This window comes from Populus euphratica, unplaced genomic scaffold (genome assembly GCF_000495115.2).
Source record: "Populus euphratica unplaced genomic scaffold, PopEup_1.0 scaffold46.1, whole genome shotgun sequence".
Taxonomy (NCBI): Eukaryota; Viridiplantae; Streptophyta; class Magnoliopsida; order Malpighiales; family Salicaceae; genus Populus; species Populus euphratica.
In genome coordinates, this window is record NW_011499852.1 from 2,347,158 (window position 1) to 2,362,299 (window position 15,142).

General features: G+C 34.9%; 2 protein-coding genes across 2 annotated transcripts; both read left to right on the forward strand.

Annotated features, from left to right (window-relative positions):
- Nucleotides 1-4,457: 4,457 nt before the first annotated feature.
- Nucleotides 4,458-5,468, forward strand: LOC105121903 (PRA1 family protein B4-like). The gene has a single exon (XM_011020762.1). It carries the CDS (start codon nt 4,603-4,605, stop codon nt 5,269-5,271), a length of 669 nt encoding a protein of 222 aa, XP_011019064.1. The 5' UTR covers nt 4,458-4,602; the 3' UTR covers nt 5,272-5,468.
- Nucleotides 5,469-7,847: 2,379 nt separating this feature from the next.
- On the forward strand, nt 7,848-11,564 carry LOC105121904 (probably inactive leucine-rich repeat receptor-like protein kinase IMK2). Its single transcript, XM_011020763.1, has 2 exons — nt 7,848-10,054; nt 10,667-11,564. The coding sequence occupies exons 1-2, from the start codon at nt 8,200-8,202 to the stop codon at nt 11,275-11,277; spliced, it is 2,466 nt and encodes an 821-aa protein (XP_011019065.1). The 5' UTR covers nt 7,848-8,199; the 3' UTR covers nt 11,278-11,564.
- The last annotated feature ends 3,578 nt before the right edge of the window (nt 11,565-15,142 follow it).

Below are 15,142 nucleotides of genomic sequence, written 5' to 3' on the forward strand. Positions count from 1 at the left end.
GCATTGCTTTATTAGACTTTGCATCTCCACGATCTTAAACTGGTTATGGATTCTTGTTCAGGCAGTTTAAAATGATAATACGTGAATCAAAAAACTGTAATTCAAAGTGCCTTGGCACCTGCTTGTTTACATGCATCCTTTCTGTTCGTATGATGCTCATCCATTCTAAAATTCTGAACAACTATTTCTGTTGGTCTCTCTACAATCCCATCGGTAAAGACTTCTCAATGGAGCTAGAGGAGTTAGCATTGTAAGGCTAAGGTAATGGTCTGAGCATATTCTAAACCAAATTGCTAGGGGCTTAGTGCATGATTTAGCCTAATATTGGTTTTCTAACTGCATGCACCTTTTGAACATACGAGTGTTCTCTAATGATCCTATTCCTATTGATGTTGAGCTACATGAGTTTGGTTTGGTAATGTAGATGGATGAATGAAGTTCTTGATGTTGTTTGCTATCAACCTATGAATCAATTTTGAGTCTGAATTTGCATTTTTTCATTGCATAGGAAAATAAGTCTATCATGTGATTTTAAAGTTCAAAACGTGATCTTTTCATATTATCCAATCATGCATATATTAAAGTTATGTAAAAGAAGTTGTGATTGTTTTATTTTTTAAGCTTTCATATATTTGTTTGTTTTTAATAAGTCAAAAATGTGTGCTAAGTATTATTTATCTAGTTTTATGTAAAAATCATTTATTCTGAACACAATTATGTTATTTTAGTTTATCTTTAGACTTAGAATATTGTTCCAAGTATATAATGACTATTCAAACCATATATTAAGCATCTTTTGAAGAATTTGAACTGAAAAGTTTTTTATTTGCCCTTTTTGACACCCTATTTAGTTCTACATCTCATTGCGTGTGATACTTTTATTTCATAACTCTGTATTTCTAAATTGGTGAGTAAATTTGTATCTTTACTTCAATGATTTTGCATTTTAGAGTGGCGAGCATGAACTATTCTTGTTTGTTTCTATTCTATGTTCTTGCCATCTTTGTATCACATTTCTTCTCTTGTTTTAAGCTGTTGGATATAATAAAACAAAAATATTAGAAAATATGTTCAATGACTTGTAATCCGATTAACTAAAAGCAGATGAATGGTAAGATCACATTAACAAAAAAAACTAGAAGGGATGGAAAGCACCGTACTTCTCCTCCTCCTTAATTTTTCATGGGGGATGTGGTTTATCCTTCTGAACTCACAACCAAAAGAACATGACAGGGATGAGGGAGGCGACTAGACTGAAGAAAGAGAAGCGAGGCCACACAAAAAAAGAAGAGGTTGCATAAGTAAGTCCATGAAAGTCAATGGTGAATTTTTTTTTTTTTTGCCTTTTCAAATTAGGGTTTCAAATTTAATTTTGTTTTGTTTTAATGATTTTGAATTTTAATTTTGGAATTTGAGTGTAGTGGAGAAAGCATGTGTGGAGTTTTAGCTGCTTTGACTGAATTAGGAATTAAAAATTCAGGGTCAGGATTATGTAAGCCTTGTTTTGATTTACTTTTTACTTATTATTTTTTAAATATCTTGCTTGCGTTTTTTTCTTTTCTTTTTACATATGAACTCACGTCTATTCCCAAAGGACAAAAGAGAGGAATAAATGCCTTGTTTGGGGTTTAGTTGTAGTTATTTTTTAAAATATTTTTTATATTAAATATATTAAAATAATATTTTTTAATTTTAAAAAAATTGATTTAAGATCAAGCATGAAAACAATTTAAATCATACAAAAAAATTATTTTAAAAAATAAGTTGGCACATGTTTTCAAATATTCTTAAAAGAGGTGATCAAATTGAAGAAAGAGAGGCAAGGCCACACCAAGGAAGAAGAGGCTATAGAGGGAAGTCCACAAAAATCAGTGGTGATTTTTTTATTTTTCCTTTTCAAATTAGAGTTCAAATTGAATTTTTGTTTGGTTTTAATGATTTGAATTTTGATTTTGAAATTCAGGTTTTGTGAGAGAGAGCATGTGCAAAGTTTTAGTGACTTTGACTAAATTAGATGTTGTTATCTATTTTTTTATCACACAAAAAAAATTCAAAAAAAATATAAGAGAGTATATATAAAAAAAGCCTAAAAAACTACTCAAATTGATGGTAAATGACTAAAATGATAAGTGAAATGTAGAAGATCAAAATGTACAAGATTGACAAAACTAGCAATTCAATTTTTATTGATAAAAGATCTCATTGATGAAAATATTTTTATTTGAATGTTTAAGGACTTAATTGAAATTTTGGAAGGTTTAATTAAATTTATTGAGGACTTAATCACGAGGAAAATCAATTTTTAAAGTTAATTTAGATATTAATTGAAACAAATTGAAGTTTAGGAACTAAAATTGAACTTTGAAAAGTTTAATTGGTCAAATCAAGAACTTAATTATTTAAAAATTAAAATCTGATGGATAATTAGAGAATTAATTGAACAATTTATAAACTAAGAGTCAACTTGTAAAAGGCACACAACTTCGAGGACTGAAATTAGTGAAATCAAGGGTCAAATTGAAGCAAATTAAAAGTCTATTTTGTTTGGAAGACATTCAAATTTGCTGGGTTCACACTTAAATGATGTTCATATTTTCTTATTTTTTTTATGTTTAATCTATTTTGTTTGGAAGATTTTCAGTTTTCGTGTTTTTGTTATGTTTAATCTGTTTGGGTTTTGGGTTTTTGTTTTGGTTTGGTTTTGGGCCTTTGTTTTTGAGTCAGCCTGATCAGGTCAAAACTAAGTTAGTTTTTAGACCCTGTTTGGTTAGCTATTATTTTTGTTAAAGTTTATTTGGTTCAACGATGTATTTGTCAAACACTATTAAGGGTTGTTTTGGGTAGTTTTCATTTCAAGAAAAAATATTTTTTTTTCAAATATGGTCTTACAAAAATATAAAAAAATAATAAAAAATAATGTCTTTATGTATGTTGCATACAACTAAGTTTCTTAAAAAAAAAAAATACAAACTCATATCTCATAAAATAAAACATATAGTATGTTTTAGTTTTTTAGCATGTATTTTGAATTTAATAATCAGTTTATTGAATCTATGAAAATTTGACCAATATTCTAATAATAACTAAAATTTTAATTCATGAGAATTAGTAGCCAATATTCTTGTATAAATGTTTGACTTACAAGTAAGGCTGATATTTAAATATCAAGAGTTAACTAAAAAATTCTTAGAGTTATTCTAAATATTCATCAATTTTAATTAAGAGTATTTTTCACCACAATATACGAATTACAGAAAATCTTTTTTAAAAAATTATTTTGGTATACGGGTTCATAATAAATTCTTAACGCTGGATTTATTCACACGAATAAATCTCAATTTTAAGTCATAGATATATTATTAGTTAGAAACTCATCAAAACCTTTAAACCATATTTAAACCACGCAATGTAATTTATTTCAAGTAGGGTGTGTTAGGGGTGTTAATACATTCTCTAGCCACAATTAATCACTTATCCTTTGAATTTCTAATAAGACTAGTACACTCGAGTTTTCTAGCTATCTTAAACCAAACAACTAGGTTGCGACTTCCAACAACTCCCTTTTATGCGACATTAGGAATTATAAATTCTAGGTAAGGATAATGTGAGCTTGAATATTTTTGTAAATATCTTGTTTGAATTTTGTGATTTATTTGAGAATTAAAATTTTGAGTTTTTTTTGCTGCATCGGCAACAATCCCAGCTCTTAAGAGGGTTAATTTCTTTATTTAGAGAAAAAAAAATATTGGAAAAGCTTAAGCTGTTGCGCGAGCCATTGAAGATAGGAAGAGAAGGTGGGCTAGGAGTAATGACTCTAGGTTCGATTTGTTTTTTAGTTTCAAAAATGTTTTTTAAAAAATTAAATTTTTTTATTTTTTTCTTTATCTCAAACTAATTTTTTTAGTATTTTTAAATCATTTTAATACAATAATATTAAAAATAATTTTTAAAAAATAAAAAATATTATTTTTATATATTTATAAATAAAAAATAATTTAAAAAATAACTATAACCAAATTTCTAAATATATTTCATTCTAGTTTTTGTCCATTGCCGAAAGAACCCACAAGAAAAGAGTGAAAGTGGATATATAAATATTTTAAAAAATAACTATAACCAAATTTCCAAATAACTATACGCAGGAGAAATCCAACAAGGTATTGTTGCTCGGGCTCTTCATTTTTCTTTTTCTTTTTTTCTATTTTATTGGTGGTATTTTTTAATCAACCATAAACCATTATGACCCCAAGTTCCCCGTAATACCCGGGTCAAGTTAGACCTGAATCCAAGCCCACTGGGCTTCCCTAATATAACCCTTCCTTCCGGCAGAAAGAGCCCGGAAACTAAGCACATACCAAGAAAGCTGATATGTCAACTTCTTATTTGTGAATTGACATTAGGAAGGAAGGTCTTAGGTCCGTGTCGGTGCTGAACCGTACTAAAGAAGGCAAGCAAGCAATCACCGTAAAATAAACTATCAAACTCCCTTTCATTTCTCTATCCGTTAAATTACACCTCTCTAAATTTAAGCCTATTCCCCTCCCTAAATTCCCTTGCAATCTCCCTGTTCCCCCTCCCCAAATCAAAAAACAAATCTACACCATGTCATCCCAGTCTCCGCCAGTCCTCCCGATCACAAACCAGCAACAACCACCCGCCGCTGCAGCATCCCAACCACCTCTCCCTCCACACGCCCTCCGCGCATTCCTCAGCAACATTACCGAATCCGTCCGCAACGGTTTCGCCCAACGCCGCCCCTTTTCCGAACTAATCGACCGATCCGCTTTCTCTAAACCTGAATCCATATCCGAAGCCACAACTCGCATCCGTAAAAACTACTCCTACTTCCGCATCAACTATCTTACCGCTATTTCCGTAATCCTCGCATTTTCCCTCCTTTCTCACCCCTTCTCTCTCCTCCTCCTCCTCGGCCTGCTCTGTTCTTGGCTGTTCTTGTATCTCTTCCGCGCTTCGGATCAGCCTTTGGTCCTCTTCGGCCGGACTTATAGTGACCGGGAAACGCTCGGGATTCTGATTGCATTGAGTGTTTTCGTGGTTTTTCTAACTAGTGTCGGATCTGTGATAATATCGGCGCTTTTGGTCGGTGTTGGGATCGTTTGTGCTCATGGTGCTTTTCGTGTTCCTGAGGATCTTTTCTTGGATGACGTTCCAGAAAATGCGAACACTGGCTTCTTGTCTTCCTTCCTCGGCAGCGCTGCCTCCAATGTTGTTTCCTCTGCGGCGCCTCTTGTGGCAGCCGCCCGTGTTTGAGAATTGGTTAAATTGATAGATGAAACAAATACAGAATTTATATGAATAATGGTTAAAATTGTCTTTCTTTTTTTTGGATTTTGTAATTGTGGAAACGGATCTATAAATTCTTTCCTTCTTTCATTTTTTTTAGGATGCAATTCATATGATTGGGCTGTAATTAGTTTGATTTGAAGATTACTGAATTTGCATCTTGTCTATTAGTGATTGGATGGTTCATACTGTAATTAGTTTGATTTGAAGATTACTGAATTTGCATCTTGTCTATAAGTGATTGGATGGTTCGTATTTGATGTACGTTGTAGACAGATGCGTGGGATCTTCCTGGTCATGCACGGCTAGGAGATAGTTGTGATCTCACCGGCAGAGTCCAATGACTGGGATTGCTGATGAACTTTCTAGATAGTCTAATTGGAATGCATGGTCAATCAAATATTCAGGATTTGGGGAAATTGGATTAAGTGCTGTAGTAGTCCTGCAATTCAGGTCGTACTTAGATACGGTGGTCTCCTTTGGATTCGTTGCTCGCTAACCTGCACCTGCTATTCTCTATTTGGCATTCGCTTAGATACAAATGATTGTAGGCTTAAATGGATCAATTCAATTTTTTTTACTTGTGATTTTGTCAATCTTAGGATGGGGTCTAAAAGCTTTCCATGCATGATGTTTTTCAGCTATAGTTTTTGCCATTGTGATCTTCTGAATACACTACTTTCCCCTTTATCCTTTTTTGAGATCAATGTAACGGAACTTGCGTCATGTTGATAGGATAATCTGAAACAGGCTATTTGCTGCTTGCCATCTGATTTATTGCTGTCTTGGAAGTGTGTTCTTCTGATTTTTCTGTGCTTTATTTACTCTAGTTTGCAGGTGTGCTTGCTTGTTGATTGTGCTCCAGCTATATGCAATGGCCAGGTTGATTGATCTGACCATACATTGCCTAATTTAGTGGGTATTACGATCCAGGTTTGAGCCCGGGGTATCTATGTGGTCTATGTGTGTGTAGCAGCTTGACAGTGGGTTTGGTGGGTATATTAAACTTACAGCTAGTCAATATTGACTTAAAAGTTAATATCCTTTCCATGGATTCTTAAAGAATAGCACTGCTCCTTACTTTTCCAAGCATGCAACCTGTCTTCTTAGGCTTCAATGGATCCATATTGTGTGAACCACTAGCTATAATTTTTGCCAATAAGGGATGGGTTTTGCAGACTTCTTGTATGATGATGTTTGCTTGTTCCTTTTGCCTCATTAATAGCCTTCTTTATAGGCTATACTCCCATGTTGTCGAAAGAAGTTGCTGAGGAGAACGGATCACAAAAATTCTCGTAAACTCACTGCAAGCTCATTTGAGCACGATCTTAATTGCATGGGGCTTTTCTTTTCAGTGTGGTGATTGTGACTATGCCTTGTGCTTAATTATATTGGAATCTAAATTTAATTCAGATACGTATAACCAGTTTTTTGGGTGGAGAAGTGGTCCCGCAAGATGATCTTGATCCTGATCGATCCTTCTTTTCTCTATTGGTCACCCCGCTCTTTTGTTACAGTTGAATTTATCAATTTTGGTGTGCTCCAGAAGCCTTGGCTGTCTGCATGCAGGTGATGCAGCAAGTTTGCTTTTTTTGTTTTTATTTGTTGAGAAAGCATGCTTGCATGATTGTTCGTTGCATTTTGGTTTTCTGAACTTTAAAAGGGGTTATTGCTGTTGGTTTTTGCTTCAGCATTGTAATTTAAACCTAGCAAATCCCAAGTTGGATTCCTGGGTCTACCAGCCAGGGACCCATATCTCATGCTCCTTGCTAAACCCATAACTCTCAAGTCTGCAGTCAAATGGAGGAAGATGCCCTACACCTCCTATGGTTCATGGCTCTGTTCTCTAACGATTAAATTCAGTTCTCCTTCGCCGCTTGGAAAGTGGTGATGGAGTTAAGTCTCATCTCAGTGGGCTTCTATGCCAGGCTTAAATTTTGAAATGTGACGGTACAACTATTGATTCAAGAATTAACAAGGTTTTCATTCACGGGAAGTGCAGTGTGGCTTGTGGCAGCGGATTTATATGTTTTTCTAAAGCTGAAAATGCAATTTTATTACAAGTAATCAATTATTTAGTCCAAAAATATCCATCAATGTAATCAAGAGGCCTAGACTTTGGAGCGATGCCCCCAAGTTTGGTGATAACAAAGAGCAAACCTGTCTGTTGATCACTTGAGCAATGAGTCAGACTCCAGAAGGCCGCATGCAGGCAAAAGCTTGAGTTTCATGATTTTAACCTAGAAAAAAGGACACGTAAAACTGAGTGTTCTCTTGATTTACAAATAAAATTAAGGTAGTTGGAAATGAATTTAAGAATTTTTTTAAAAAGAATTTTTTGCTTGGAAATATATTAAAATATTTTAATTTTTTTTTTATTATTATCATCTCAAAACAATCTTAAAATACTAAAATAAATTAATTTTAAACTAAAAAAAATTAGAATTTTTTTAAAATATAGTTAAAAGTAGGATAAAACTAGCGGCAATGCCGAAGGGGCCCTCTACCAAAAATTGCCTCGAGGACGGATGCTAGTTTACAGTGGCAAATTTGTGATTTTGACCAAGAGTAAAGCATGTGTGTTATGTGCCCTGGACCAAGAAATGTAACCGTTGTAAGTGAAGGGTCCCGGTCAGGGAAGAAGACTGGTTCAGCTCATGAAACATATTGTATACAATACGAGGAAAACTAGCCGTTAGAAGCAGGAGAAACTAACGCCAAAACAGTGAAGGACCTTAACTCTTGCCTCCTTTTGTATCTCCCTTATCTCCTCCCTTACATTGCTCCCTAACAGACCAAACTTTCCCCTCATTGTTCAGGAGAGGAGAGCACGACATTCTTAGAAACTCTCTTCAGTTCTTTCAACTTTTTTTTTTTTGTTTCTTGAACTTGTTCATGGAAAATACTTGTCACTTCCGCGACAAGTACTTTCTTTACACACACTTGTGCTTATTTCTACTAGTTTTTTTACCCCAATTTTCTTCAAGCCAAAAATGGGATGGTGTAATGGTCACCAGAGCAGATTATCAAGCTCTTCGAGCTATAAGGAATGAACTAATCGACTTCAAAGGGTTTTTACGAAGCTGGAATGGCAGTGGATATGGAGCTTGCTCTGGTCGGTGGGCAGGAGTCAAATGTGTCAAAGGACAAGTTATTGCTATCCAGCTTCCTTGGAAGGGACTAGGTGGCAGAATCTCTGAGAAGATTGGCCAGCTTCAAGCACTCAGAAAGATTAGTTTGCATGACAATGTACTTGGTGGTACTGTCCCTAGGTCTCTTGGTTTGCTTCACAATCTTAGAGGGGTTTACCTCTTCAACAACCGACTTTCGGGTTCTATCCCTCCTTCCATTGGTAACTGTCCTGTCCTGCTGACTCTTGATGTAAGTAACAATTCTCTCACTGGCGCAATTCCTCCTAGTCTTGCGAATTCTACAAGGTTATATAGACTTAATCTGAGCTTTAATTCATTAATGGGGTCGATCCCAGTTAGTCTTACTCAGTCCACTTCTCTCATAGTTCTTGCTCTCCAACACAACTACCTCTCTGGGTCAATCCCGGATACTTGGGGGAGAAAAGGAAACTATTCTTATCACCTTCAGTTCTTGATCCTTGATCATAACCGCATTTCTGGAACTATTCCTGTTAGTCTTAACAAGTTGGCTTTACTTCAAGAGATTTCTCTTAGTCATAATCAGCTTTCCGGGGCCATACCCAATGAAATGGGGAGTCTCTCAAGGCTTCAAAAGCTCGATTTTTCGAACAATGCTTTCAATGGAAGTATTCCATCTAGCTTCTCCAATCTCACTTCTCTAGCCTCACTGAATCTAGAGGGAAACCGTCTCGACAACCAGATTCCAGATGGTTTTGATAGATTACACAACCTCTCAGTGCTAAACCTGAAAAATAATCAGTTCATAGGCCCCATCCCAGCTTCTATTGGAAACATTTCCAGTATCAACCAGCTTGATTTAGCCCAAAATAATTTTAGTGGAGAAATTCCAGCTTCTCTTGTTCGCCTAGCCACTCTCACTTACTTCAATGTCTCTTATAACAATCTTTCTGGTTCTGTTCCCTCTTCCCTTGCTAAGAAGTTCAATTCAAGCTCTTTTGTGGGAAATCTTCAGCTATGTGGCTACAGCTTTTCAACTCCATGTCTTTCACCCCCACCTGTGGTTCTTCCAACTCCAACAAAAGAAGAACCAAAACGTCATCGCAGAAAATTTAGCACTAAAGATATTATTCTCATAGCAGCTGGTGTCCTCTTTGCTGTGCTGCTTCTTCTCTGCTTCATTCTACTATGTTGTTTGATGAAGAAAAGGTCCGCTTCACAAGGAAAGCATGGTAAAGCTCCTATGCGGGGGCTCCCAGGGAAAAGTGAGAAGACAGGTGCTGTGGCAGGTCCTGAAGTTGAATCTGGAGGTGAAATGGGTGGGAAATTAGTCCACTTTGATGGGCAATTTGTGTTTACAGCAGATGATTTGTTGTGTGCAACTGCGGAGATAATGGGGAAGAGTAGTTATGGAACAGCTTACAAGGCAACATTAGAGGATGGCAGTCAAGTTGCAGTGAAAAGGTTGAGGGAGAAGACTACAAAGGGGCAGATGGATTTTGAAACAGAGGCTGCTGCTCTCGGTAAGATTCGGCACCCGAATCTCTTAGCACTGAGGGCCTATTATTTGGGTCCCAAAGGAGAGAAGCTTCTTGTTTTTGACTATATGCCCATAGGGAGTCTTGCATCCTACCTCCATGGTAAGTTGATTCCACCAATTCTATCAGTGCATACATATATCAAATTCTGTCTGCTCGTAATTATTCATTTATAATAGCTTGCTTTCATAAACTCTGAATAACCAAAACAGATTCTTGATGATAGCATTGAACTTGTATTGTATAGTTTTGGTGTAAAATGATGAATTTTGAGTAAGAACTGTCTTTTATGCTTTGATGGATTGATGACCATTGATTGCAAGGAATTAAAGATCAAGGATGAAATGAAAAATTTAATATCTGGAAATTTCAAGTCACATGAGACTCCACCCTGAAGGTGTTAAAAACATTTGCAATACAATCTAATTAACAAGATTGAAGCTACCATTGGAAGCTTATTGAATGAAAAAGAAATTATGATCCTGTTCAGACTCATAATAACTGTGTGCTTCCTTGAATATCCCAAAAGAAGAGAGAGTTAATGATGATTGTGTTCTACATAAATAGTTGGACGTAGAAAGATAAAACTTTGAGTGATGAATTTGATATTGTTCTGTTTCTGCTTTTCGATAATTTTGAGTAACAACTACCTAGTCATGCTATGCAAATTCCTAACCATCAGGAGCAATTTGGTTTAAAATCATTTTTTTGCAGCTCGTGGGCCTGAAATCGCTGTCGATTGGCCAACAAGGATGAACATAGCCATTGGTGTTGCGCGTGGACTAAACCATCTCCACACCCAGCAGGAGATCATTCATGGGAATCTCACATCAAGCAACATATTACTCGACGAGCAAACTAATGCTCACATTGCGGACTTTGGCCTCTCCAGGCTCATGACTACTGCTGCCAACACCAACGTGATTTCCACTGTTGGAACACTTGGCTATCGTGCACCAGAGCTCTCAAAACTCAAGAATGCCAACACAAAGACTGATGTCTACAGCCTTGGAGTGATCATTTTGGAGCTTCTGACCGGGAAATCACCAGGTGAACCAATGAATGGCATGGATTTGCCCCAATGGGTTGCATCCATTGTGAAGGAGGAGTGGACTAATGAAATCTTTGATTTAGAGCTCGTGAGGGATTCACAAACTATAGTTGATGAGTTACTTAACACATTGAAATTAGCTCTGCATTGTGTTGATCCCACACCAACTGCTCGTCCTGAAGCCGAAGAAGTTGTTCAGCAACTTGAGGAGATTAAGCCAGAGCTAGCTGCTGCTCCTGCTGATGATGGAGCCAAAATACCAACGACAGAGTAGAGAGTGTAGTATATTTTTTGTATGTGCAAGAAATAATGTTTTGTTTCTTTTTTTTGGTTGGTTTACAAGGTCTATCATAGGAGGGTAGTTATCAAATTCTTTAATTATATTCTTGGTTACTATAAGTAAATACAAGTTAGTGAGTTCCGTTGGAAATATGTATTGTAGTTCTCAAATTCTTTAATTCTTATATTCTTGGTTACTATAAGTAAATACAAGTTAGTGAGTTCTGTTGGAAATATGTATTCTTTTTTCTTGCGATAATATTAATGTATTCTTTCAATTCATTGTTCTGTTGGTAAACAGAAGAAATCTCAAATAAGCAAACTTATCACATTTCACAAGCTGTGTTCAAGTAAGCTGATAGGGAATTTCATTCTATAGAAGAATCCTTGTATACATGCAATTTAAGTATCCTTTATCTTACTTGATAAAAAGAAAAGAGTCCTCTTTGCGTCCTGTCATAACACTGAGCACCGAAGAAAAACCCTAATGGCTGGAGACCTTGCAAACGAAGATAAATCAGCAGAAGCAGCAGCAATGAAAAAGCAAAAGGCTAGTTCATAATCAAGAACAACTAGAGATTTAGCAATCTGTTGGTTTCACTCTACATCGACTTCCAACGGCAAATCTGCCCGTGGCTTAAAGTTGGTCTCCAAAAGGTCAGTGGTGGTCACTAATTTCTACTCCCTATTTTGCTGAGAAATTTATATCAATGTCAGCAACAAAACCACCAGTTATATCATCATGCTGCATGTCAAATTCCTCCTATTCTCTTTATTACTAGTAGAGATAAAAAAAAACAGAAGCTTTTCACTATAACTGGTACAAAAGATATATATGTAAACTTCCATTTAGAATTCATTCCATATGAAAGGGAATCTGTTTCTATTGCGGCTTCATGCAATGATTTATTATTTTGCCGAGCGAAGCACAGTATTGTATACTTTACACGGATACTCATTACATATGTACGTAATCCCTTCACAATGCAACGGCTTCTTCTCCCTACAACTCCTGTCAGGAAAGAAAAAAGAAATACAGATTCGGCTTGCTCTTTTTCGGATTCGTTTGTAAGCCAATTTATCAAAGATTACGCAAGGACAACAATATGAAAGTCAATTTAAGGTAGTGTGTAAAGGATCGTTTATCCGTGGATATGTATTGTTCTGAGGCTAGAGAACGGAATGATACTCTTCTGTTTGGTACAGAATGCTATTGTATTAGCAATGTTGCTGCACATGCCGGGAAGTTGCTTTGGTACAATTGTATTGATGTAGTTTCTTATGATCCCTTTCATAATGATCAAACCATTTTTGTTGGAGAACCCTTTCATAATGATCAAACCATTTTTGTTGGAGAATTTGGAATCAGGGGGATGAGTTGGTTTTAAGAGGAGTTCAGCCTTATGCGTTATCAACAGTGGAGTTAGCCTGGTTTTGGGAATACTCAGTGGCATTGGAGTCGGATTTTCATCATTTCTTCTCGGCTCCCTCACATGCAATGAATCAAGTTGTTCACTGGCAAGTTCCTGAGTTTGGGCTATTAAAATGTAATGTTGACGCGAATTGGTACGAGGGCTCCAGAAATGTTGTTTTTGGCTATGTGGTACGAGACTCGTCTGGCAATTTCGTTGCTGCAAAGGCTATATGTTTTTGAATTCAGTGGCAAGTCCTGAAACTATGGAAGCTTTTGCAGTTGAGGCGTTAAGCTGGATTAAATCTCAGGAATGGAGCTTGCTGGGTATAGAGTCATTCTGTTTGGAGCGTATCAATGAGATAGCACTGGATTCTGCCACTTTGGACTCAGCTTCTACTGTTTTTGACATCTTGCAGGTCAGGGAAGAGGATGGTCCATGTATAAGCTTAGCCAAGTGTCTCATAATGTCCAAGTGCTAGAATATCATGATATTGCTCTTCCTTTGCTTAAAGAACATCCTGTTGGAGGAACAACTGCTTTTGTACCATGTTTCACTTTTAATTGGTATTTCCTATTAGTTTTGTTGAGAAAAAATATATTTTACATATATACATGATCACTTGAAAGAAAAAAAGTGGTGTTATCCAAATTAACATGTAAATTTTCAATAACCAAAGTAAGAGATTCAATAAGATTTATAGATAATTAAGCTAGATTATATAATTAATGAATGAAGTAATTAAGATATTTAATTAATAAAAGGAAACATTACCCTTTTCCTTTTATAGTCTAATTGTTTTTTCTTTTCTTTTTTTCATTTTTTTTCATTTTTTTTTAAATTAAAGTTTACATTTATAGTCAAAATAATTTTTAAAGTTGTATAAAACTCTTTTGAAAATTACAGTTTACATTTATAGTCAAAATAATTTTTAAAGTTGTATAAAACTTTATATCCTCAAATTTAAGCAAAAAAAAAAAAAAAACCAAAACAAAAAAGTCCCGATTACTTACAAGATTGTCTTTATATTCCAATTAATTAGTAAAAAGCCTTTATATTAAGTATTTCAACTTTGTTATCAAATTAAAAAAAAAAAAAAAAAAAGCCCTAGTCATAATCCTCATTTATTCTCCTCAAAATCCCGCCACCCGAACCTCATATATCATACTTTTCTTAATTAATTCACTTAAAATTATATTTATAGCATTACGAAAAGGAACTGGGTCTTTCTCAATCAATGAATTAAAACAATTGAATTGTATCTTTCAATGGATTGAGAAGGTGGGAAGGTGGAGATTCCAAGATTGGGTTATTGTGGGATTTAGTTGGTTGTGGACATTTTCGTGATTTGGGAGGGCTTAGATGACATGAGTTTCTTTTAAAATCGAATATTATGAGGCTGGTGTGGATTTTCCATGGAAAATAATGATCTTTTTAGCAAAATTAGTGTTTGGATTAGGATTCTAGAAAAGTGAGGGTTTTGAGATCAAGTTAATAGGGTGTTCAGGCTGTGAAGATAGAGGAATCCTGGGCTTTTGATAGAACGGGGAGTGCAATGAGGGATTATGAAGAAATTAGTCGAAGTCTCATGTCTACTTTCGTTTTTGGGATTGCATAAAGAGAAAAGAAGAACCTAAAACCTTGACAACATCAACCATTAAACCTCACTCACCATTTTCGTCTAAAACCTACAAGCACACAACTATGGCTAGCACCATCGCCCTTACTATTTGAAATGGCACACACAGCCTGTAAAAATATCTCCTCTTCAACAAATCTCCATGTCTTTAAATTGCTTTTTGATCAAATTTGATTGATAGGTTTTATGTTGAGTATATTTGGCAGCAAATTAAGTTACAATCATAGTTATTGCCGTCCATTTTACGCCGTCAAGTTTTACACTTAAAAAGAATCTAGAGGAACAAGGTTTTACAACAAGTCCATCAATGGAGAAAAAGTTTAAGAAGAATGTGATCGGTTAATGTAAGTTTTAGGTATTTTTGAAAAATATGATTAATTTCTTTCCCACTTGCAAATCTCATTGAGGGTTTATTTGATTAAACAAATTAATTGAAAACAGTATATTAGGTTTGGATTTTGGTTCAAAAATTGTGTTTGTTGCATGAAGAGAAATAAATTATTTCTAAAAAGAAATAAATTTTATTTATTTGATCTATTGTGGGTGTTTATGTTATATTATATATGACAAGAGATTCATTTTTTTATCCAGATTTAAAAATTGCGTTAATCCAAAATATAAACTGTTATTTACTAAACTATAGAAACATCAAGGTAATTTTCAATTAAAAATTACTTTTTAATTAATGAAACGAAATGAATTGTGAAACATGTGAGTGTATTATTTTTTTACCTTATAAAATGAGATTTTAAATTATAAGAATGAATGAATATTTGATTTTTTAATTAATTTTTTTCAATAATAAAAAA